This window comes from Salvia splendens, chromosome 7, assembly GCF_004379255.2.
Source record: "Salvia splendens isolate huo1 chromosome 7, SspV2, whole genome shotgun sequence".
In the NCBI taxonomy this organism is placed as follows: Eukaryota; Viridiplantae; Streptophyta; class Magnoliopsida; order Lamiales; family Lamiaceae; genus Salvia; species Salvia splendens.
Genome location: NC_056038.1, coordinates 7,405,350 through 7,429,428, shown reverse-complemented (window position 1 = coordinate 7,429,428; position 24,079 = coordinate 7,405,350). Strand labels below are relative to the sequence as shown.

General features: G+C 33.4%; 3 protein-coding genes across 3 annotated transcripts; all 3 read right to left on the bottom strand.

Moving 5' to 3' along the window:
• Positions 1-663: 663 nt before the first annotated feature.
• Positions 664-3,588, bottom strand: LOC121742641 (protein N-lysine methyltransferase METTL21A-like). Its single transcript, XM_042135840.1, has 10 exons — positions 3,316-3,588; positions 2,911-2,956; positions 2,578-2,644; positions 2,229-2,294; positions 1,915-2,008; positions 1,717-1,833; positions 1,486-1,586; positions 1,324-1,398; positions 1,148-1,240; positions 664-1,058 (listed from the first exon to the last, which is right to left on the bottom strand). The coding sequence occupies exons 2-10, from the start codon at positions 2,922-2,924 to the stop codon at positions 801-803; spliced, it is 885 nt and encodes a 294-aa protein (XP_041991774.1). The 5' UTR covers positions 2,925-2,956; positions 3,316-3,588; the 3' UTR covers positions 664-800.
• A 374-nt stretch (positions 3,589-3,962) lies between these two features.
• LOC121742389 (serine carboxypeptidase-like) lies at positions 3,963-6,801 on the bottom strand. Its single transcript, XM_042135512.1, has 8 exons — positions 6,409-6,801; positions 5,771-5,939; positions 5,555-5,674; positions 5,324-5,467; positions 5,081-5,231; positions 4,913-5,001; positions 4,568-4,826; positions 3,963-4,485 (listed from the first exon to the last, which is right to left on the bottom strand). The coding sequence occupies exons 1-8, from the start codon at positions 6,744-6,746 to the stop codon at positions 4,235-4,237; spliced, it is 1,521 nt and encodes a 506-aa protein (XP_041991446.1). The 5' UTR covers positions 6,747-6,801; the 3' UTR covers positions 3,963-4,234.
• Positions 6,802-20,248: 13,447 nt separating this feature from the next.
• Positions 20,249-21,105, bottom strand: LOC121810332 (proteinaceous RNase P 3-like). The gene is made up of 2 exons (XM_042211127.1): positions 20,601-21,105; positions 20,249-20,535 (listed from the first exon to the last, which is right to left on the bottom strand). Exons 1-2 carry the CDS (start codon positions 21,103-21,105, stop codon positions 20,249-20,251), a joined length of 792 nt encoding a protein of 263 aa, XP_042067061.1.
• Positions 21,106-24,079: the final 2,974 nt, after the last annotated feature.

The window sequence follows — 24,079 nt, the reverse complement described above, 5'->3', positions numbered from 1 at the left end:
TTTTCTTCGATTTCTTTTTGCCAAATCTCTATACGTGGACAATGGCATAAATAAATAAATAAATAAATAAATAAATAAATAGTACTAGTACAACAAAATTAACAGAAAAGTGGTGTCAGCACTGACACTAATTAATCACTTATTGAGTTTTGCGATTTGATGAATAGCGATTTAAAGAGCGGTGGTCCAACCAATAGACCGAAGGTTATTAATTAAAATTAGGTTTTTGAATAGAAACGTTAAAAAACAATAAATAATATTATCAAATCAAATCAACATCAGTCCATTTTTATTTATTCAGATCGGGTTTGTGGCTTTCTGGTTTGCTTTTGAATTTCACGCGTAGTTGGTATCCATTTTGACTTTGCGATGGGTCGGGTTTTCGGTTTCGGAGGCCCGCTCTATTTTGGGCTTTTACCTCTAACTGCCCCGATCCGGTAAAACCTGTTTTAGCCCACAAAGAAATTCAAGATTGATCACATTATCTAATTAATAAAACATGCTATATTTATGTTCCATCTCAAACTTATTAAATTTTATAAAATTGGCGTGTTCTTGTTCGATTTCTGTAATCGGTAGTTGTTTTACTAAGTTCTGAATCAATATATGCAGTAAGAAGAGCTCATTCTGTTCATCGCCTTCGTTCAAAACTGCAACGCAAAATCACAGTAAACAGAATACATTGCTCAGAGTATCTGATACAGCTTTGTTTGGTAAATAACATGCAAATCATTGTAGTACTACATCTGTAATATTTCAGAGCTAAATGCACTGTTACCTGTAGTGAAGGTAACGTCTGTCTATGTTATCTTTACATCTCGAAGAAGTTTAGCAGCCATTGCTCCACACCTTCTCGCTTCCCAGTCGCTGATATCTTTATTCAACAGCGTGCTTCCTTCAAAATCCCCCTTTGTGAGATCATTGTTGCTGTCGTTGTCATCTTCGTTTTCATTGTCGTCTGAGGTTTGCTTTGTTTCCTCTGATTTAACCGTGCAGCCTGAAGGCTTCAGGCTCATCATGAAAAGCTGTATGCTTGGGTGTTGGTACAAACTGTGCATCTGCAAGGATCAAGAAATTCTTTACTTCTTCATTCATTCAAGATTGCCTTTTATCATCTGAAGACTTATGTATGATTGTATACACACACCTTTGATTTAGGAACACTTTTAACTTGGAAATTTCTCTTCCACAACTCGAGCATCTGATCGTGGACATTCGTGGAGCGAAGTTCATATCCCAACTACAAAACCATGTTTATAAAATCAGCACAACAATCTCTAGTTTGCAAGAGAATGATAAAAAAACAAATTTTAGGAGTAATACCATGATGGTAGTCCTTGGACCGGATAATGAAAGAATCGTCTGCAGCAGAGGCTCTAAAAGGTGCTCTGCATAGACCTAGATAAGCAAGTAAGGTTCTTGTAGTAATCATGTTCCACAAAGCAGAGAAAAAACTAGGAGTAACAAAAAAACATATAAACTTACAACATCGGTGCCAATAATATAGTCAAAAGGTGGTTCAACAGCCCTTATATGATCTGCATTTCCCCAGTTGAGCTCTGCAACTTGAACGGATCCAAAAGACTCTACAAGGAATGAAACCTTCTTATATACGTATCACACAAAAACAATGATAATAATGATAAAATTTTCAATTGCAGATTGTTGCGAAGGAGCAAGAAAGGGATGATCTGTGATGAAAATGATGGTGAGTACCAGGATCAGAAAGCATCTGCAGTATTCTAGAGGTGTTGCGTTCAGCATTTCTCATAAGCAAAGGCAAGACCTCAGTTTGATCAGTTGAAACAACGTCGCATCCCAGCAATGCCATGCCTGAAGAATAAGGCAGGGTTCATCATATAGTCGTTAAATGAAAACATTTCGAAATTTGGAATGTTTCAGCAAGAAACTTACCGAATCCAGCCACACCACAGCCTGCTCCGAGTTCAATCACACGCTTCCCTTTCAATTTAGATGGTGAAAATCTCCCCTTCCTACAATTCTTTTCCTACACAATTAGGTACAGTTTAGCTTATTAAAAAAGAGAATGACTCAGTTTGTGTCCAAAGCCCTCTGCTATCAATCGGGATTGCTAGGCTATAAAAATTCAAGTTACCAGAAGATGCAATTATTATTACAGTAATCTGCAGCTCCTTCATCATTAGTTTAAAGCATCACAAAGTTTTTAATGAAGAGTCAAACAGAAGAGAGCAATGGATGATTTTTACCAGAAATTTGGCAAACACCATTGATGCATCCCAAACAGTAGTTCCTAAATGCTTTGAATTTGGATCCTGCCAAAACACAATATAAGTGACTGAAAATGAGCAAAAATAAGAGGAAAAGGTTCACAATTTAAGATTAAATTTGGAAAAAAAGTGAATGAAATTAGCTTCAGGACAAAAGATAACTCTCATTAACCTGCATGACTTTAGAGAAGAAGCAATTACTAGTTAATTAGTTTCCTTTGCTCATCCTCATTAGCATATGAAGTTCTAATTTTTAGTGAAAGCAATTGTACATGTATATTTCTCAAGTAGGTGATGTCGGGTGTTAATGTCATGTAAGAATAAATACCTGCGCAAAATGCAGCTGATGGCCAAGAACTTCAAATGTCACTGCCGATGTGTCAGGTGAGTTTAGCCTGAGATACAATTATAAATTTCACTCAACCAAAAATAAGAACACAGGGAATAATGTGGATGAGTTCTCAGCAGTCATTCAACTTGATGAATTTAGAAAAGTAGAACTTATTGAACATAAACACATAGAACTCATTCAAATTTATAGTATGATAAGAATAAATGATGTTACTAAATGGACTGGACTTGCATTCGGTAAAACTAGAACACAATAATTCAATTTAACACAAACACAATCATTTCCGAAGATATGTCATTCACCACTAACCTGTCAGCCTCCATTTGAAAATGACTGTTGAATTCCAAAATCTTCACTGCCGTAAAGAACAGAAAATGGTTATTATAAAGAAATTCGTCTTCAATTTCAATAGTATACACAAAAATGAAAAATACAGCAAGAATCCCTTTTTTTGCTGTTCGAATAATCAAACCAAACAAGAATTTGCAATTTGCAGCCGCAATTCAATCAAGAAAGAAACACAGTGGGGGTGATATGCTTGATGAATACTCAGATTAACTAGAATAACTCAAGTAAGATTTATTGGATAACAATTACAAAGAGGAGGGAATTCCTATTTTCAAAGAAGGATACGAAAACGAAACATCCGACGACGCCGTTTCCATTCGTATAAGAGAATCTGTAGAATAAGAATACCATAAAGTGAAAGCAAACCTGGGATTCAAGGTGCCAGTCGATGTGATTATCACGCTGGTGATTAGCAAATCCCTAGTCAGCTAAGTAAGTGAAAACCCGCACAAAAAGACTCTTTAATCCCTAATGAATTTGCTAAATTCTTTTTTTGTTAAAAACAAGATTTGATTTTGGGTTCTATCAATCAAGCAAGAAGTAGCACATGGAAATAAATTACAGGCAAGTGTGCTGATTTACATAAGTTTGTTTTATGATGGAGTATCTTTTTAGGTTTTGTTCAAGGATCAACAACATAACAGAAACTTGTTCTTGTTGGCTTCTCTATGTGCAGGTGCAGCCATGAATCATCATCTCATCAATCATCATTTTTTTCATTACGTGATCAAACTAAAATGAAAATAGATACTCCACTCTATTAAACTTTAATCCTACTATATGCTAATAAAATTAAAATTCATTTTTTCCTCTGACTCATAAAAATTTCATTTTGATGTAAACATCAATTTCATTAAATCTTTTTTATACCATGCATGACTTTTGTCAGAATTTCAAATTCTAGTAGTAGTACTAAACAAATGTTTCATTTAAATTCGTTTGACTTTATTAGATTAGAGAAATAATTTAACCAATGCCATCTTCTATATCGATAATGCTGATCTTGTATGGCATTTTGATCATCTCAAAATAACATATACTATTCCATTATTTACCTTTTACTTTCTTGTGCAAAAAAACCATAAACAGATCTTTTCGAAAATTAAAATCACCTTCATTACAACAAATCATAGAAGGCCTTGTATCATTTCCAATACATCATTCTTTTTAGAAAAACCATATGTTTCAATGATTTGGGGCTGCATTTGATCTGTATTGATAAACAATCTCTATATTTCTTCTGTAAATATGTATATATGAACAGCTCCTGCTCCAGGAAGTGTATTTACATTGGAGCAAGATGATCATCTGCCTGTGTTAGCTTCCCCTGCATCCACCTCCTCAGCATTTCCACCGATGCCTTTGGTTGATCCATCGGAACCATGTGGCCCGCGTCATGCACCTTGAGGAACGTGAGAGGCCCATAGCCTTTCTGCTGCCCGGCCTCAGCCCCATCTACTGAGAAAGGTATTGTGGCAGCTGCTGCAAACTTCTTCTGTCCAGACCATTCCATGGCATGCACCCATCTCGAGTTCCCTATCCATTTCAAATCAAACGAGTCAGTTTTTTATGCCTTTACGAATACATGGTTTCTTAGGAAAAATGTAAGAATCCTCACCTAGCCAATTGCAGATGAGATCATACTCTCCTGCATACACCAGTAGCTTGATTCCATCCTCCAACATTGCAGGGATTCCGACTTCAAGATTCCTCATCCAGTCTGTCACCATAGCCTCGTACACGGATGAGCTACAAGACACAAAGTCTATGTCTCCCACACCTAGAGCATCTCTCACTGATCTGAGGTTCAAGAAATCCTCCATGTTGGAGAAGTCATAGCACAGGTCACCTTCACACTTCTTTCTTATGTCGTAGTACTGCATATGAAAGGTGAAGAGTATGATGCTTTTGGTATTTGCCCATTAGGCCCAGTGGAGATTCTGAAAAGAGTAATGCATCATACATTTTTACCACCGGAGAGGTCCACTATGTGGTTGAAGATGCGGTTGCAGACCATATAAGCCGCCAAGCAAGACGATCCACCATCAGCACCTAAAGAAGCAACGTAGAGTCATATTTTGCCTCAAGCAACAAAGCAGAGTCATAGTTTGCATCAAGCAAACTAACTCACCACAAAGCTTGATTGCCTGTTCACAATCCGAGACTGTCTTGATCATACTGTTGTAATCCGACTGTTGGATCAGTTTCATGTCCAAGGCGTAGTCAGTATACGCTTTGTACTGTATCTCCGGGTTAGTAAGCCCGTTGCCAATGGCAAAGCCCTGCCAAATGATAAAACAAAGGGTACATCAGGAAATATGGAAACAGATATGATAAAAGGCAGCAACTCATAAACATAATAGTACTACTAAACCTTAAGATTAATGTGAAGTCCTTGCTTGTCTTTGTTCCCTTGATGAACACGAGCAGCGAAGGCAGGAATATAGTGTCCAGCATACGACTCTCCAGTAATATAAAAGTCGTTCTTCAGAAACTGAGGATGCTCCTTGAAGAATGCCTACGGAGAAGAACTTTCATCATTGAAAAATGAAAACAAATGCACAAATGTGGTCAGTTTCTGCACCTGCATAAATAGGAGACGAACCTGCAAGAAGTCGTACAGATCATTGCTTACACCCTCCTCGTCGTGCCTCATATCATCATCATCAGAGCTGTAGCTGAAACCAGTTCCAGTTGGCTGGTCGACGTATATAAGATTTGATACCTGAAAACGAAAGAATTCAAATCTGTAAAGCTTACAAAGACAAGACCGAGCAGATTATGAGCAATCGAATCTTGGAAAACAACCCCAAAAAAATACCTTATCCCATCCAAAATCATTCCATCCTAATGACATGTTGCTTGTTATATGGAAGGGGCCATTTTCATAGAACAAAGCCAACTCACTACTGCATCCTGGCCCTCCTGTTAGCCATATAACTACAGGATCCGCCTTGCTGCTCCTCGACTCGAAGAAAAAATAGAACATCCTGCAAGCATCATCTCAACAAGCTAAGCGTCTCAACTTGTCACATTTGGCAACATAGATGGGTATTCATTCAAATTTCAATATATCACAATTCTGCCATAACTAATATAGCTCTCAGGAATCTAAACAATATACAGCAACTCTGCTTCTAAGGAAAAATCATCAAGCTAGGAATCTCAAAAGCACTTTCTTCTTAGTCAATTGGATGGCTGTAGACTTCATTCACTCATATCTATTACCAATCAAACAATTAGATTTGTTTCACTCACAGTCAGCAGCAGTCAGCACTCTCTCCCTCTCTCACACACAAACACGCACATCAATCAGTTGCAAAAACAGAGTAAACCTACAGTACACACACAATGCACAAATTGCACACATGCTCAATATATTTCACCGGTTGCCGCTTCTCTCTCTCTCACACACATACACACAAAATCACGCACACAGTCGCGAGCGAATTCATATACCTTGCATCCTTAGTGTGTGGGAGTTTATAATAGCCAGCATGATGGCCTAAATCCTTGACGGAAGGCTCGGAATCTGCCATGAAAGGGAACCTCAGCGGCTTCTCTACGATCGGTGAAGCGGCGAGAACGTTCTCGTCGCCGGCGTGAAGGTGGGCGCCGCGCTTGGGGAACAAGTTAAGTGATCGGATTAGTTTGTCCGCCTGAGTGGTGGGGAACTGGAAATTAGAATAAAAGGCAGACGCGTCGAGGCTGTTGTCGGCCGATGAAACAGCCATGGAAACCAGAAAAACGAATAGAAAATGCGTAATGCGAGGACGGAGAAATATGGTTGAAGCCATTTTTGTAGATGGAATGCACAAAAACAGTTTTGCTGTGAGTTGTATATATAGATATTTCGGTTGAGTGAGAAATCAGATATGTTCATTGCATTTTATGCGTGTATTTATTTATGCATTTCTCTTCTTTTGCTTTTTTTTTTTTTCATTTTCTTTCTTTCGCTTCAATATTTAGATAATTCATTTTTTTCATAACTGCAAACATATTTTAGACAAAAAATACTTTAAAATAGGATAAATTGTTTTAAAATTATGAAATTTTCTTGTATGTTTAACATATTTTTTCAATTTTCTCATGACAAAATATTTTTAATTTTTTTTATAATCTGTTGTTGATTTGACATACACATTTTTTAAATTGTTGCCGTAGTTAGAATTATCGTCATGGTAGAATACTACTACTACTCTACAAATTAGACCCCTTAGAAAAAGTGATACTCCTATTAAAATTTTGTGTTTTTATGACAGATTTTAAAATCTCATTGACGAGCTATATAATTTAACCAACATTCATGATTTTGTGATAATTTGCTCTTTAATCTAATACTACAAAATATGTGACAAATTTCAGAAAATTCAAAATAAATGTTACAGTAATAAAAAAGAAGGGACGTAACCGGAAGTTGTTGTAATAAATTATGGAAGTGGATAGAAGATGGCATATAGAATGATAAAAAGATAGTTAAGCGAAATTTATTTGGTAAGATGGTAAAGTACTATTTAATTTCTGAATTTCATTGATCATGATCGTGTTGTGTATTTAACAAAAACTGAAAAGGGATAAATGCTTGATGAAGAGATTTCTTGAAAGGAGAGACAAAAGTGCGAAGTTTTTACGTTTAAATCATTGCAAAAAATTGTGACTTTTGTGCCATACATTAATTTGTGTTTATTGCTTCTCCAAGAATTGAACAGTTAAAGGAAAATTATTGATCGCATTCAACAATTAATATGATGAAATTCATTGATCATGATTGAAAGACAAAATGTGCTGGGATTCGTTGCTTGTATCAACGGGACGATGATTAATATTACGTCTATACATTGAATTAAAAGTATATCAATAATACTATGCAATGCATTTTTAAATAAAGAATTTATGAAATGTAATTCGTTGTCAACAAATTTCAAAATTACGAAATAAAAAGGAATTGAGATTCAATTCGAGATATTTATTTCAAAAAAATTATTGTGTAAATATGATTGATTAGCTATTGATTTGTATACAACCATTGCTAATTAATTTGTAACTTTCCAACCCCGCTAGATCTAGGATTCTAGACGATAATGACACAACTATTTTCAACCTATATGGAGAACCAAGGCGGACAAAAAAATGTAAACTGAATAAATTTATAGAGCTTTATTCATTATTTTTATGATGAGATTTGAGCATTATAGTTTGACATTATGTATTTTATTTTGAGAGGGAGGTCATAAGTTGGTTGCCTAAGATTAACCTTAAACGAAGGGCATAATTCCGCAAATTTCGGAACATATGTTGCTTTCATGATTATTTTTTAGAAAATAAGTTCACACATGCACACCAACCACGCAAGAGGTGTTGTTCTTTTTTATTTTTAATCCACTTTTTTTATTTGTTAAAATTGAAAATAAAAGTGTACTCCTAGTTACTAGTCCATTATTTTAGGTTAACTTATTCTATTTTACCAGTTAGCATTTAGAGCATCCACAATGACGGCGAGCGGACCGGCTAGCCGGAGCATCCACAATGACGGCGAGCGGACCGGCTAGCCGATCCCCGGCGCTAGCCGGTCCGCTCGCCGAACCATTGTAACCGGCTAGCCGAATTTCGGCGGAAAAATTGGCGAGCGCACGCCGATTTCCGAGCGCTGGCCGATCCGCTGACCGCCATTACAGGCTCCGGATCGGCGAGCGGATTTTTTTTATTATTTAATTTTCGAAACACTATACATACGCGATTTGCACGTCATTTTCATTTACACCGCTTGTTTTTTTTAAATTAATGTAATTTTTTTTAATTAATGTACTTTTTTTATTTTAATAATATAATTGAATTTTCCCGTATCTGTGTCGTAAATTTAATTCCGTATTTTGTGTGATTGTTAATTATTTGTTTTATATAATTTTGAGTGATGTGGCTAGGCTATTGCTGGGCTATTTGCTTGTTTTGATGATGTGGCATGAAGATTTTTAGTGCTGATGATGTGGCAGAATGAGTTTGTGGATAGGCTATGGCTGGGCTATTCTCATTCTTACCACTTTTCCTAGTCTTTATATAAGGCTTTTTGTTGTAAGTACTAATTTGTAGTCAACTTTTGTCACAATGTCAATGATGATTCTTTTCTCTCAAACTCTTCCATCACCAATTTAACATTTATCTTATAAATTAGGCAGCTCTCTTATACCTTAGTTATTTCATGTCCAATTACTTTTTTGTTTATAATTGACATGAGATCAAGTGTTCCGCTAGTGACTTGTCTTATTAGAAATACTCCAACCATTATATGTTTGATTTTCTTCACGAAAAATGTAGGTGGATGAAGCCAATATACTGATTTATCAAACCGGAATGAGTAAAATATTAATCATCACTATTTTTACTACTTTAGAGAAAGAGACTAATATATTTAGCTGTTGCTTCAAAGGCATCGATAATTAAAGTTGTAACCGTAAAGCAATGGGCTCATCGTTTTATTACACTAGTCTAGTCCGTTCACATCTCTTTTAATATACTCCAAATATATAGATATTATATATTCTCCGTTTTATTTTAAAATTATATACTACTCCATTTACTAATAACTAATCAGCGTAGGCCACAAAAGAACAACCCACAATGTTGGAATTTTAGTAAAAAAGATTAAACTAATTAAGATGCAATCAACTTTGAACGGCCCAAAATATGTGATTATATGTCATTCGACTCAAATGATGAGGTCATATTATTGATGGGAATTAGTTATGAATTCTTTTTTGTGATTGATCACTTTTCCTCAAAATATAATATGATAGCACCTCGAGAGTTTCTTGGTTTGTGTACGTTATCATGAATTCTGGATATTGTTTTATCATAACGTCTAGTTTAAATTTATGAGGGAACATCTTTTTTGGTTCACAAACTTTACCAAAGTATCATTTTAGGTCCGTGAACTTTGAAAATATCATTTAAGGTCCACCAACTATGAGTTAATATCATTTGAAGTACTTTTTACTATTTTCAAGTTTTTTTGGATGAAAATACCCTCAATACCTTAAAGGGTGTATATTTTTAATAAATTTATCATATACTCATATTTTTTTATAAATATCTTTACAATATATTTTTGACAAATTTTCTAATTATAATTTGATCTTCAATATTATCATTTAATTTTGTGACATGCAAGAAAAGATCTTTATTCAATTTTTTATTATTAAAGAAAAGTTCTTTATTCAATTTTTAAAAAAATTAATTTTAAAAAATTGAAGAAGCAATTTTACTTGCATGTCACAAAATTAAGTGATAATATTTAAGGTCAAATTGTATTTAGAAAATTTGTCAAAAATATATTGTAAAGATATTTATAAAAAAATATGCCTATATGATAAATTTATTAAAAATATATACACTTTAAGGTATTGAGGGTATTTTCGTCCAAAAAAACTTGAAAATAGTAAAAAGTACTTCAAATGATATTAATCTATAGTTGGTGGACCTCAAATGATATTTTCAAAGTTCACAGACCTAAATTGATACTTTGGCAAAGTTCGTGGACCAAAAAATATGTTCCCTCTAAATTTATTATACATAATAGTTTGTCCTGGGGATTTTTTGTAAGAATCAAATAATACTAAGATATTATTCCTAACTCAAAAAATTTCTAGACACTATTCCATTATTTAGTTTCTTTACCGCATATTGTATTATATAAGTAGTTATAATTTTGTTTCTATTCATTTTGATATTGGTAGTTTACTTTCCCAGCCAAAATATTACTACTACTGTAATCTTACAAAAAGAGAAGGCCCAACACTATAATGAATTTGGGCCAATCCCAATCCCAAAAGATTCAAGTCATACTAAATAAATGTTTAAAATGAAATAATTGACACGCACGTAGTTTAATGCTACAATAATTTAGTTTAATTTTTTAGCATAATGTGATTAATTTTACAAGTTTAGAGCTTGGGCGATATGGGCTAAATGTGTCAGAACTAGCCCACTTAAATCTTAGCACAAACATAACATTCTCGATTCTTTGTGGTAAGTATGAATTAAATATTTTACATAATCGTATTTTCTAGTTATAGATATTCTGTCTATTTGTCTATAAAAATAATACTCTGAGATTATAATTAATTAGAGCTGTATTTAAATGTTTCTAAGCCAGTAAGATGGTGATCTTGTTGAGTGAGTGACATATCATTATAATATGAAAGCGACAAACTAAATTTTCAAATAATTAAGTCAACTGATATACAACAATTAGTTGGAATATTGTACAATTGAAAAAGTTCAACTACTTATAATGTTTTTTTAGCTTCGTCTTCGATCATGCGTACATCCAATTATGCATGTTATAGTTGACTTCTGCCTCTGCAATTATTTATATTTCACTTTTTATACAAATATCAATTAATTGGTGTCTTCAGGGCTTCCTGAAAGGAGCAGCACCTTTCATGACTGCTTATAATTAAATATATAATGCCAACATGTTATTCTTCATTTGGTGTATCAATAATATTGATTTTATGGTCTACATTAACTAATGCAATTGATCTAAACATGAATATTAGTTCAAAATCCAGATTCAGCTTATATCCAAAAAAATATTTATGGATAAAATACCAAAACCTAAAAATATATTATAAACTTATAAATTTGAATTTGAATATTTGATTAATCACACAATGAGATGGTATGACTGAAGTTTTAAGTATGTTGTCTACAAATATATAGTTGAAATAAAATATTGTAGATCTATTAGACAGTACTGCTGTTTTTTTTATTTGTTAATTTTATGAAGTTAATTAGAGGTCAACGATCCAAATGTTAAGTTGGTACATGTAACTCTGTGCTGTCTCATGTCTCAGCTTGTTTCGATATACTTAGTTATTGAAAATGTCAACTTAATCACGGGAATAATGTCTGTGACTGAATTTCATACAAGATTTTGATTAACTTTTAGATTTTAATTTATTTACTTTTCCTTGGTACCAGCTACCAGGAGTCATTTTTTTTGGAAATGAGGGAGGTTTTTTGAGGTCAATTGAGTGGATATTAATATTCCAGGTAATTATGAGGTGTTGAATTTAGTTTGATATGCTTGATTCCAGTGTACACTGTTGAGTTATCAAAAAGAAAATGAAATTCGATTTTCTCTTCATTTTTTATTTAATGTGTTTGAATCTTTTTGAGGGCAATATTATGTCTTAACCTTTATTCATAGTGGTTGATTACGATAGGGTGGATTACACACGATTAGGATTTGTATTTATTTATTGGTAATTATTTTCTATTTCCAGGTTAACAAATTGATTATGGTTATTTATTTTGAAATTAAATTAAAAAAATTTATTTGGACTGTAATCACTAATCAAAATTTCACAAAGTTTGATGCGTACGTGCTAAAATTCATATCAATTATTGGTCACCCTTTTCTAATTTAATTTTACTAGCAATATTAATTAACACAGTAAATAATTCAATAAAAAGTTGATATTTGAAAGAACAAAGTAGAGAATAGTGATTTGTTTGCACGTGAAATTCAAGAGAAGTAGTTATGTAAAATTAGTTCCGTGAACGATGGCAACAAAAATCATGAGATTGTTAAGCTCGGAAGATATCCTCTAGATTTTATCGAATTAATTATTTCAAACAATATTCGGATTTGATTATATAAGACGAAAAATAATTTGATTTGCAATTGAATTACCTATTAATTTGCAATTTGTCCTTTATCATCCCTATTAAATAATTTGAGCTGATGTTAGCTTGCGGTGCTTTGCATGGTTAGGTATATTCTAGGAGTTTGTGTATAAATATTTGATTGATACCCGAAACATCACACACATGATAGGATAATTTGTGCTCTACTCCTAGTATATTTATATGAGCGATGCTAAATGGCCATAATGTGGCCGGCCATAAATAGTTAATTTAGTTCATTTACATGTATAAAAATATTAGAATTATCGATATAAATTTATATGTGTGTGAATGGACTTGTGAGTTGATACTTATCTTTGAATTCCATTACGTAAAACACATTAATATCACGAATTACTGTATACGTTGAGCAACAATCAAGAAATGACAGTAGTAATAAGTTGAGCAAAAACTACGAAAGAGCAACACTAACATGTTGAGCAACATATAATGAAGATGATATAAAAGTAAAATCAAGTAGTATTAAACCAAAAATTTTAAAATAATCAATTTTTTTTGTTATTTAATTAATTTATGGCCGGCCATAATGTGGCCGCATAGCATTATTCTATTTATATATGTAGATGTCCACTCACAATTTTCCCATCGTGTTGTTTCCCTATTTGATCGATAATGCAAGATGGGATTCTTCATTTTAATTAATAGGATTGTCAAACATAGTTTTGCTTCTTCAAAAGATGAAAAGTAACCAATGTAGGTTATAAATATATTTGTTTAATAAAAAGCCAATTCGGACCTTCCATGCCTCGATGTCACCAACTTTTTTGTGACATGGCAAAATTGTCACTATTTAGATACTAATATACTACTAATATAATTATTGTGTGATGAAGTAAGATGTCACTCTTATAATTTTCAAATCTCGTGCACTTCATATATATAGTACTACTACTAATTAATAAGAATGTATATACAGACCAATTCCTGTTAAAATAATGAATTAGTATTTTATAATGATGATGATGTTACTTATAGCCATCGAATTAAATTCTAGGAACATTCTTGAGAAAGTCTCTACCAACATGTGACCGTCAGTTTTCTTGACTAAAGATTGTACACGTATATCAATATTGGGCAAGTACAATTTGTAAATATACAACACTCGGGTGTGCATGTTTGTTTTTAATCTTCATTTTTTAAATCAAGTTAAGTCGTTATACTTCATTCGTCCCAAAAAAAAATATAAGTTTTAATATATAATTAATAAAATAAGAAAGATTTAAAATGTAAAAATAATTAAAATATTGTCTAGAGAATGAGTCACACTTCATTAGAAAGAAATTTTTTTAAAAAAAATGCATATATAATACTGTGTGATTGACTAAAAAGAAAAGAGTGCATCCTTTTATGACACAGAGACAGTTCTGTTTAATTTGTATATAGAAAGATAAAATAACTAGAACTCCTAAATCCGTAATAATTTTATATATTTATTCATTTATCTATATTAAATTGGTGAAAAAGTGGATCAAGACCTGGACTTTTTGTTCGAGGGTACAACCAAATACAGTTTTATGAATATATTAAAAATAAAAAATAATACTACCAATTTTCATAGTACTACAATATTATCTTGTCTAATTTTCATTATAATATTAAAAATATAAAAAAGTTAACACAACGCCTTATAATTTTATTCCTTGAGATTGGACAATATGAACATGAAAAACCGACAATATAAATTTTCCATGTAAAATACTTCATCCATCTAAATATATTAACAAAATTCGGAACAAGCCATAATTACAAGTTTTCTAATTTGTGAAACACCATTCAGGAGAAAGACGTATTACATTATTTTACTAAACAACTAAACTTTAGTAATAATATACATAAACAAATTGTGATTAGATCTAAATACATATAGATAGATAGCTAAATTATTTGAAAATCCTGGGGCCAGCCCCCCCCCCCCCCCCCCCTTTTCTTCCCGTTCACCCTCTGGCTCCTCCAATGGGTGGAAAAATGTGAATCATCTTCTTAATTTGCCACTTTCTTCATTTGAAAAGTAGGTCAAATCTTCATGTGTTGTCAATAATTGAACCAACCAACAAAATATATACTCTATGTTAATCGTCTTCAATTATCAATAGTCTTTGTATTAAATAACTCATATTATAATGCAAAATTAATAAAAATTAGATTGAAAGATATAATATAGATTTGAAGTATTATTAATGAAGAATAATGTTAGTCTCAGCTAGCGAGAGATAAATTTGTCATAAACGGAAGTGAACTAATTTTGCCAACTAACTAAAAAAAATAAGAGTATTGGTTGTGGACTCGTGGTCCAGAATATAATACTATTCTTATTTACAATTCTATTATATGAATAAAAAATGAAACATAACTTTCCTTTTTTTCAATATCAATTTCAGCTAATCTGATAATCGATTATTGAATTTGAGACCATCGCCCAAATCCCCTTGACTTGAGCTGGAAATACTTAAATCATTTTTCCAATTAAGTACTTACTATATGTATTTGATGTTTCGAAACTCCACAACGTCAATTCAATGCCAAATTAAATAGTAGGAGTAATACTATTTGTTTGAGATTTTTATCGTTCAATTCAAGAGGACTATGATAATGGTCTGAGTTTGCGACACTATTTATTGAAACGGTCAAAATTAACACCCTTGAGAATCATGACATTTTTATTGATAGGAAATTTATTAACATCAATGGTGGTATGGATGTGTAACTATGTATTTATATTTTCGTACAATTAAATAAAATAAATCATCCAAATATGAAATACTTTAGCATATTTTCCCTAAATAATAAAATCAAACGGTACTTGAAAGTTAGGCTCGAGCACTTTGATTGGATTAGTTATTACATAGAGTTTTATAATTCTTCCTCCGTCAATGGCCTATTTTAGTTAGTGTTAATATTGTCAGAAGCAAAATAATACTACAATGATAGTGGTTTTGAAAGGAAAAGGGAAAACATGAAACACCAATAATAGTACGAAAATATAGATTTTTCTCATATTTTCAGGTAGGCAGCATAGGCGTTGAAACCACGTGTATCCCTCAATATATCATGCTTTTATTGCCTATTATAATGAAGATAACTAACTATCAAATAAAATTGGATGGTCCATATTGCTTGCTAAAATGATTCTCCAATATCCACCGTTGATTTGCGGCCTAAAAGCGAATATGAAAAGTTAGTAAAAGACACTACATGGATAAAGGAGAATCACTATCGGAATAGTGAACCAACAACGACATTAAAAATTTTATGCATGTAAATACATAGATTAGTATCTAAAACATGTACTATGTAATTAGTTTGTACATAAATTTGGGATAAAAACAACCGCGATTGTATATATCCCAAATATATACAAAATGTGAATACAACCTTAATTATAAAAGTTGACTTCTAGATTGCATCACATAAAGAAAACAATAGAATCTTTATAAACAATCATGAAAGAAAGTCTTGAATCATAGTACAAAGTAAAAACAGGAGTAAAAACATTAAAACTCCAAAAATAAAGCGCTACTACTAACAAACAAAGTATAAGTTTTAAAAAACATCATTTCACAGAATTACTATAGTAGAATAAATAAGATGCTTAAAATAGAAATTAGATACACAGATTTTTTATGTCAGTATATTTTTATTTAAATTTGCAAAAGCATGTGTTTAAATATTTGTGATTGATTGACGCAACTAAGTTCTAACTAATATAGCATAAGAAAAGAAAAAACATCCTCTAGGTTTGGGAACTCTACGATGATCTTATTTTTTTTTCACTTTGTCTTAATTGGGTCAATAAACATATATATTTATTGATTTATATATTTCGTTATAATATGGATTACTATTCAAATATATAAAATGACATTACAATAGTTTGTATATACTCTTTCCTACTCCAGGTTTTGATGCAAACTCAATCTTAATACAAAATGCAGAATCAAACATACGAATGTCATTGTTAGTTTATTGTTAGATCATTTAGTAATAATGACCTAAAATAATCTAAAAATGACTTAAAACTCAGATTTTATAAAATGACCTAAAATTAATTAATAATAACCTTCCATGTGTTTTAGTTATTTATTGACCATCAGATTGACAAATCTCAAGGTCAGCATTTGGTCTTCGTGGTCTTCGTTTTGTATTGAGGTCAATTTGTGTATTGACCACTTTCCTACTCCTATATAGTACTCCCTCCGTCCCGCACTACTCGCACTTATTTCCTTTTTGGGCGTCCCAAGTTACTTGCACTCTTTCCATTTTTAGTAAAAAATTTCACCTACAGCTGTCATTTTTTACTTTCCTATACACTCATTCCTTAATCTCCGAGCCGAAAAGGAAATGAGCGAGTAGCCCGGGACGGAGGGAGTATTACTACTACTAGTATCTATGTGTGTGTGTGAGACAATGGCAGAGAGTACGGATCTAAGAGCATAACAATCTCTGTGAAAAATGTTACTGAAAAATAAATTTAACCGATCTTAGCGTCACCTTTGATTTTATTTTATTTTTTAAAAGAAAACAAAAATTAAACGTCTAATTAGTCATTTTGTCTCTTTTATTTTATTCCTATAAAATGAAACCTAATTACACTGCTTAATTCTATATGGGCCTCAAGTTAGGAATCCAAAGTTTTGAATTGGAATATAGAATCTAATTATTGATAAATAAATATCCTTATGTTGGAACATTTCAAACGTTTATATTCTTTTTGAAGTAATTATTTTAAAGTTAAAAGAAACACAGCCTCCAAAAGTAAGAATAAAGCCTATCCTTGGCTTTATTTTACATACCAATGTCATTTTATAATAAAATCAAGCAGTGCACCGCATCCGTTACATATATTGTTCATCAAAGAAAGACTCTTTTCCACATAATATTTTCAGAAAAACATTATAGTACTATATGTATTCATATGACAAATAAAATAAAGATTAGTTACTTGCTAGTTCCTATTGCTGCTAGTCTGCTACTCCCATGGGCGGACCAATTAGCTTTTTTTATTATTATAAAATTTTAAAATTTATTCATATTTTATACATATCTTTGTATAAAATATCAATTAGCCCCTAATGAGGTTTAACAGTACTAGAATTGTCATATGCCAAAATAATTGATTTAAAACGTTTAAAACCCAAAATTAGCGAGCCTGATTCCCAATTAGTTGATATAATCCAATTAGCTGAGGTACAGTAGTTTGGCATAAATTCTCCAGATAAAGTTACTTTAATAACATCTTACTTTTAAATAAATTATTATGCATAGAAAGGGAATATAAATTACTCAATTTTAACAAAAGAAAACAACTTTTACTTTCATGGAAAGTATTTGGAACAAGACAGCGCACCTCTTTTAGTAGCAAATGATAAATTAATAATCTAATTGCTGGCATGAAAATTTTAATTACTTCTATAAACCAAAAAAAAAGAAAGAAAATAATGGAGTAGGATAGAGTAGAATAAAATATGTGTATGAATATTGATTGATACATTTGTCAAATACCTTAATATGTACCCAACACACACATGGAGTGGTTCTAGACTTCTAGTAAAAACGTTAAAACTGAAAATCATATCTAATTATTGATACATACGTATCATTTGACATAACTGTTAGAAAATATAATGCGGAAAATAAAAGACTATTGCAGAAAGTAAAAGACGGGAAGAACTTTAAAGACTACATTGTGAATGACTTGAATTCTATTATCTCCATGGTTACACAACTATATATAGACTCTAATTCTAGCTAAACATGGAAAATATATTCTAATTATACTAATATCCTTTTTATTTGATTTTCCATAATCTTCATTGATTTCCTTCTTTATTCTTGCCCTATCTTCATCACTTGCCTTCTTGTTCTCCAATTAATTGATTTCCTTATTCCAACACTCCCCCTCAAGTTAAGTATCGAGTTTTTCGACACTTAACTTGCACGATCTTTAATTTGATAAATAGTTTATACTCGTATTTAAGAGTTCTTCAATTCCCATTGATAGTTTATGCTCGTATCATAGAGCTTCTTCAATTCATCATTGATAGTTTAAACTCGTTTCAAGGAGTTCTTCAATTTTTCGTTGACGGTTTTAACTCGTGTCAAGGAGCTAATCTAAACAGTTTTAACTCGTGTCAAGGAGCCAATCTAGACAGTTTTAACTCGTGTCAAGGAGCAAATTTAGACCGTTTTAACTCGTGTCCGGGAGCTTGTCTAAACAGTTTTTACTCATATTTAGGAGCTATCTTAGATAGTTTTAGCTCGTATCCAGGAGCCATCTTAGATAGTTTTAACTCATATCTAGGAGCCATTTTAGACAGTTTTGACTCTTGTCGAGGAGCTCATTCTGACAGTTTTAACTCTTGTCGAGGAGCTAATCTGACAGTTTTGACTCTTGTCGAGGAGCTTATCTAGACAGTTTTTGCTCATATCTAGGAGCCAATTCAGACCATTCTCGGTCCATTCCAAACTCAAACTATGAGCCCATTCATATCTTTTATTTCTTGAGCCTAATAACCATTAGGCCCAAATTTATTTCTCCTTTTTGGAGACCCTAACAATGAAGACGTGAAACCATCAGCCTCCTTTATGTTTCTTCATGGGTCTTTTCTCGGTGACATACTCTCAATCCATGCCACCTTCGACGAGTAATCGCCAAACTCTGTGGAGCCTCTGCTCCGTATGTCATTATTCTCTGACAATACTTTTGGTCGTCCATCCGAAGTCTGCTCATTTCTCGACGGTGAGAATTCTCCCGTCACTCCTTCAATCCAGTTTCTATTTCTTCAACAGCCAACGTTTCGCGGCCATTGTGCATCCCCCATCTCTGTGTGGCGACACTATCTTCTCCCATTTAGTTTAAGAAGGCCTCATCTTCTCTTATTGGCTTTAGCTTTTTCCCGCGCCTGTTCCTTTAACATCGTCTTTTGGCAACAGGTTCTCAACGTCCACTCGACCCCATCCCATTCCCATCAACTCTTCACAGCGGCTGTGTGGCGGCGACATTAGCTCTCTCCCCCTCGTTGCGCAGACGTTGGCGCCGCCATCGTCTTCGGCAATTATCTCCTTGATTCGGAGATTGAATCATTTGGCAGTGGCTGATATCTCCCCCTCGGCCAAACGCTTCATCCATTATAACATGAGTTCGCAGCCTCTCACGACTACCACCTCTTAGGCAATAGATTCTCCTTTCTCGGTTGTTTCTTCTTCTCCGGACCATTTATGCCTGAAGCTATCTTCTCTTCTCTGGCATAGGCGATACTCCAATCATCTCGAATAATTATCTGGTTGGGGCTAACCTATCTCCCTCGGCCGGATAATTCTCCGGCTGCTTTGTCTTCCCGGGTTGTCTTGCTACCAATCTTTCCTGGCTCCACCGACATGTGGGTTGCGCCTTTGCAGCTTACTCGCCCTCTCATTATAGGTCATCTTTGGCCTTCACGACCATTATAGATTTGGAGAGAAGTTGTTCGGTTGCATTCTTCCTCTCCTCCTCGGCCGGACAAACCGTGAACTTCTTCTTTCTTTTCTTAACTTGATCGAGGAGAGGTGTCGGACATGTAGCCACCTTTCCCTTCTCCAACAGGGCCGATCTGGCCTATTTGATTTCACCTTCTTTCCAACTCCAATTACCTGCCTGTTCATCGGCATTCTCGAGTAGTAAGAGCACACGTTTTCTATGCAACACAACAAGTGGCTGTTGTTGTGTCTTTCTATGAACTTCTTTCACAACGGCATCAAGCTGCGTAATACTAAAGCCACCATGTGCAAAGTTTTGCTGGTATAACCCAATATTTGCTCCGTCTACCAGAGTTTCATATTCAGAATGTTGCTCCAGCCACTCCTTGAACTCCTTAAAATTTGGCTGATGTTCTCTTTCAATGGCTAAAGAAGCAATTGATTGAGCAAACTTGTCAGTCTCTGCTCTATTGGTATCAATGCAAACTAACTGTTCATGGCAGGCAGGGCACGTTCCATCTGAGGCCCCGCCGATACCACATGCTCCTCCACTTCATAAGCCTTATCCGCCGCTCCGGCGCCGCAAAAGCAATTCAACGCCGGTGTGAAAGTCCTAAGCTTCGGCGCTGCACATTGTTTCATCACGCTTTTCGCGAGGTCGAACGCGTAGTCTCCGTCTCCGTTCGCCGCCGCCAACCGAGCCACGGCTGTGAGCGTAGCCTCGTTTGGCTTGAGGTTTTCATTGCTGTGGTTGCGGAACAGCTTGAATCCGAAGTCAATTGCGGATTGTCGGGTATTTGAATTGGAAAGGGCTTCGGAGCAAATGTATAGCAAGGAATTGAGATTGTTGAGAGTGATGGTTGGATTTGAGGAGGATTCGTAGAGAGTGATGGCGGCGGAGAGGTCCTTCGATTTGGAACACTGATCCAGTGTACACCGGAACTGCGACTCCGGCGTCTGTTTCTGCTTCTTCCGCCGTGTGTTCTGGTTGCTCATATGGCGGCGCTGCGGCGGCGTAATTTGGTGGTTGTTTTGGCTAGTTTTGGGAAAGGGACGATGATGAGGTTTTTTTTGTTTTTTTAACAAACTAACGAAGGATCGTTAGCTGCTCTGATACCATGTTAGAAAATATAATGCGGAAAATAAAAGACTATTGCAGAAAGTAAAAGACGAGAAGAACTTTAAAGACTACATTGTGAATGACTTGAATTCTATTCTCTCAATGGCTACACAACTATATATAGACTCTAATTCTAGCTAAACATGGAAAATATATTCTAATTATACTAATATCCTTTTTATTTGATTTTCCATAATCTTCATTTATTTCCTTCTTTATTCTTGCCCTATCTTCATCACTTGCCTTCTTGTTCTCCAATTAATTGATTTCTTTATTCCAACAATAACAATATATCAATTACTGATATTGAGTCGAATGTTGATATTCATGAACCAATAAACTAATATTAAGCTAAAAAGTAGTATGTTTTATTATATCAATTAGTATCAATGTATTTACAAACTAATATAAATTTATATTTTCATTTTAATAAAAGTTCCACCATTATTTATCTCTCAAGACACACATATGCAAACATACAAATGTATATACAATTACTCCATATTATTCATTGGACATATAGCTAGCAATATATTCATAATAACTTAATATCATTCATAATAATGGACCACGAATCATACCATAATTTATTATTTTTGTGTTATGTGAAATTATTTCATACTTGACCATAAATATGGTCATAAATCCATATAAACAAAGGAAAATGATGATAATATGAGAAGTGGGAGTAGTAGTATGAGAGCACCCGCAACGCGGGCCGCCGGCGTTCCGCGGGCCGTTCCGCCGGAACGACTTCGCAGCGGAACGCGTTGCGGTGCATGGTGTCGTCGAGGAGCCATTCCCAAGCCGTGCCGGGTGCCGACGGCACGACCCTCGGCACGGTCCGTGCCGCCACGCGCTTCGGCGACGTGGCTCTCCCCGCGGCGTGCGTGTCGCCCACTCGCCGGCCCGCGAGTGGGCGACGTCACGTGCTGACGCAATAATTATTTTTTTAAAAAAAAATTGATTTTATATAAAAAAAATTTAACGGTATTATTACCGTTTATTTATTTATTTATTTATTTTTATTTTTATTTCTTATTCTATAAATACTCCTAATTCATCCTCATTTCACACACAACTACACATCTATTCTTCCTAAATCAACTTCATTTCCTCTCCAATTTTCATATTCAATCTCTTCACAAAATGTCCGGCGACGGCAACTACGGCGGTGGCGGCTCCGGTGGGATCTCAACGCGTTCGGACACTTCCCGCTTCTCGTACGCCCAATTCGCGGTCTGGTGGAACGGAATTGTGCATATGACAGCACAACTTGGCCTTCCGACTCCCCCTCAACCTCGACCGCCTCCGGAGAATGATTAGCCGGCGGAGTAGTTTTTTTATTTTCCCATGTTTAATTGTGTGTTTTTTATTGTGTGATTTTTATTTTTTTAGGATTTTAATTGTGTGTTTTTTATTTTTTTTAAGTTTAAGTTGTAATTTTTTTTAATGTTGTGTGTTTTTTAATAAAGTGTGTTTGTTTTAATTGAATTGGGTTGGAAATAAAAATAAGAAATGAAATTGAATTAATAGTAATTTAAGGAACGGTTAAGGAACGACTAAGGAACGGAGGGTTGCAGATTCCGTTCCTTAGTTAAGGAATGAAGTAAAAAAGTACAGTGTGGCCCGCAAATAGTAGTTTAAGGAACGGTATATGAACCGCGTTGTGGATGACTTGAATTATCCAATCACAAAATGGTATAGCTGCAGCTGGGTGGGTGACAAGTAGGAGGTGTAGCCACTGTTGGTGGCGAGCTTTGGAATCTAGCTCATGTGCGTAATGCGCCTCTTAGCTTTGGTGGTCACGATTGCACATGTGCACTTGGCTCCACCTCTTTCAAATGTTCATATGTGGGCCCTTTTTTAATGCCCCGGGATTATTTTGGCAAATATTCTAACATTACTACGTTTCATAGTAAAAATAAATATTATACACACATTCTATTACTACCTCTGTCTCATACTCAATTTACTCATATTTTATTATAAAATTAATATAGAAAAATGGATCTCATATACTTCACTAACTTTTTCAACATTTTTTTTATATTTTTAAAATCGGTGTTCATACTAAATATGATTTCTATTATTGGAAAAAGATAGTACTCCGATAAAACTAGTACTCCATTTCCACAGGTATGACATTTGATTTACTCTTTGGTCATGTTTGGTTGTGAGGATTCTATCTGGGAAAGTAATCTGATTCCTTAAATTTTAAATTCCTGTGTTTGTTTCCGTTTTTAATCAAACTAGGAAAGTAATCAAAATCCTGAAACAAGGAAAGTTAGTACAACTTTCCAGGATTCTGAATTCTAACTTTTCTTATGTATTCTTTTTCCCAGTTTTAGGATTCTTACATATTTAATGCAATATAGTACAGTTTATTATTATTATTATTATTATTATTATTATTATTATTATTATTATTATTATTATTATTATTATTATTATTATTATTATTATTATTATTATTATTATTATTATTATTATCATCATCATCATCATTATTGTTATTATTTATAACAATGTTTTAAAAATAATTTAAAAGTATAAACCATACTTAATTTCAGGATAATAAATAACTATAATTCAAATTATCATAATTACAACTATATTATTAATATTTATTTTTATTATCATAATAATAATTATTATTTATTAAATAATTAAATATAATTATAATTATAAAATAATATAATAATTTTTAATTTATAAATTAGTAATTAACAATAAAATTGTAGTGAAATTTTAAATTGTAAAATTTATTCAATTAAAAATTAAGTAAATATAATAATAATAATAATAATAATCTTATTTATTATTATATTATTATATATTATGATGTAT

Coding starts and splice junctions, on each gene's coding strand:
- LOC121742389 (XM_042135512.1), bottom strand. CDS start 6,746: ATGGCTTCAACCATATTTCTCCGTCCTCGCATTACGCATTTTCTATTC. Junction 5,940..6,408: donor CCACACACTAAGGATGCAAG/GTATATGAATTC, acceptor TGATGCTTGCAG/GATGTTCTATTTTTTCTTCG. Junction 5,002..5,080: donor ACAGGCAATCAAGCTTTGTG/GTGAGTTAGTTT, acceptor TTGCTTCTTTAG/GTGCTGATGGTGGATCGTCT.
- LOC121742641 (XM_042135840.1), bottom strand. Junction 1,587..1,716: donor GCAGATGCTTTCTGATCCTG/GTACTCACCATC, acceptor CATTCCTTGTAG/AGTCTTTTGGATCCGTTCAA. Junction 1,399..1,485: donor ATATTATTGGCACCGATGTT/GTAAGTTTATAT, acceptor TTGCTTATCTAG/GTCTATGCAGAGCACCTTTT.
- LOC121810332 (XM_042211127.1), bottom strand. CDS start 21,105: ATGAGCAACCAGAACACACGGCGGAAGAAGCAGAAACAGACGCCGGAG. Junction 20,536..20,600: donor TGCCCTGCCTGCCATGAACA/GTTAGTTTGCAT, acceptor TTGCTTCTTTAG/CCATTGAAAGAGAACATCAG.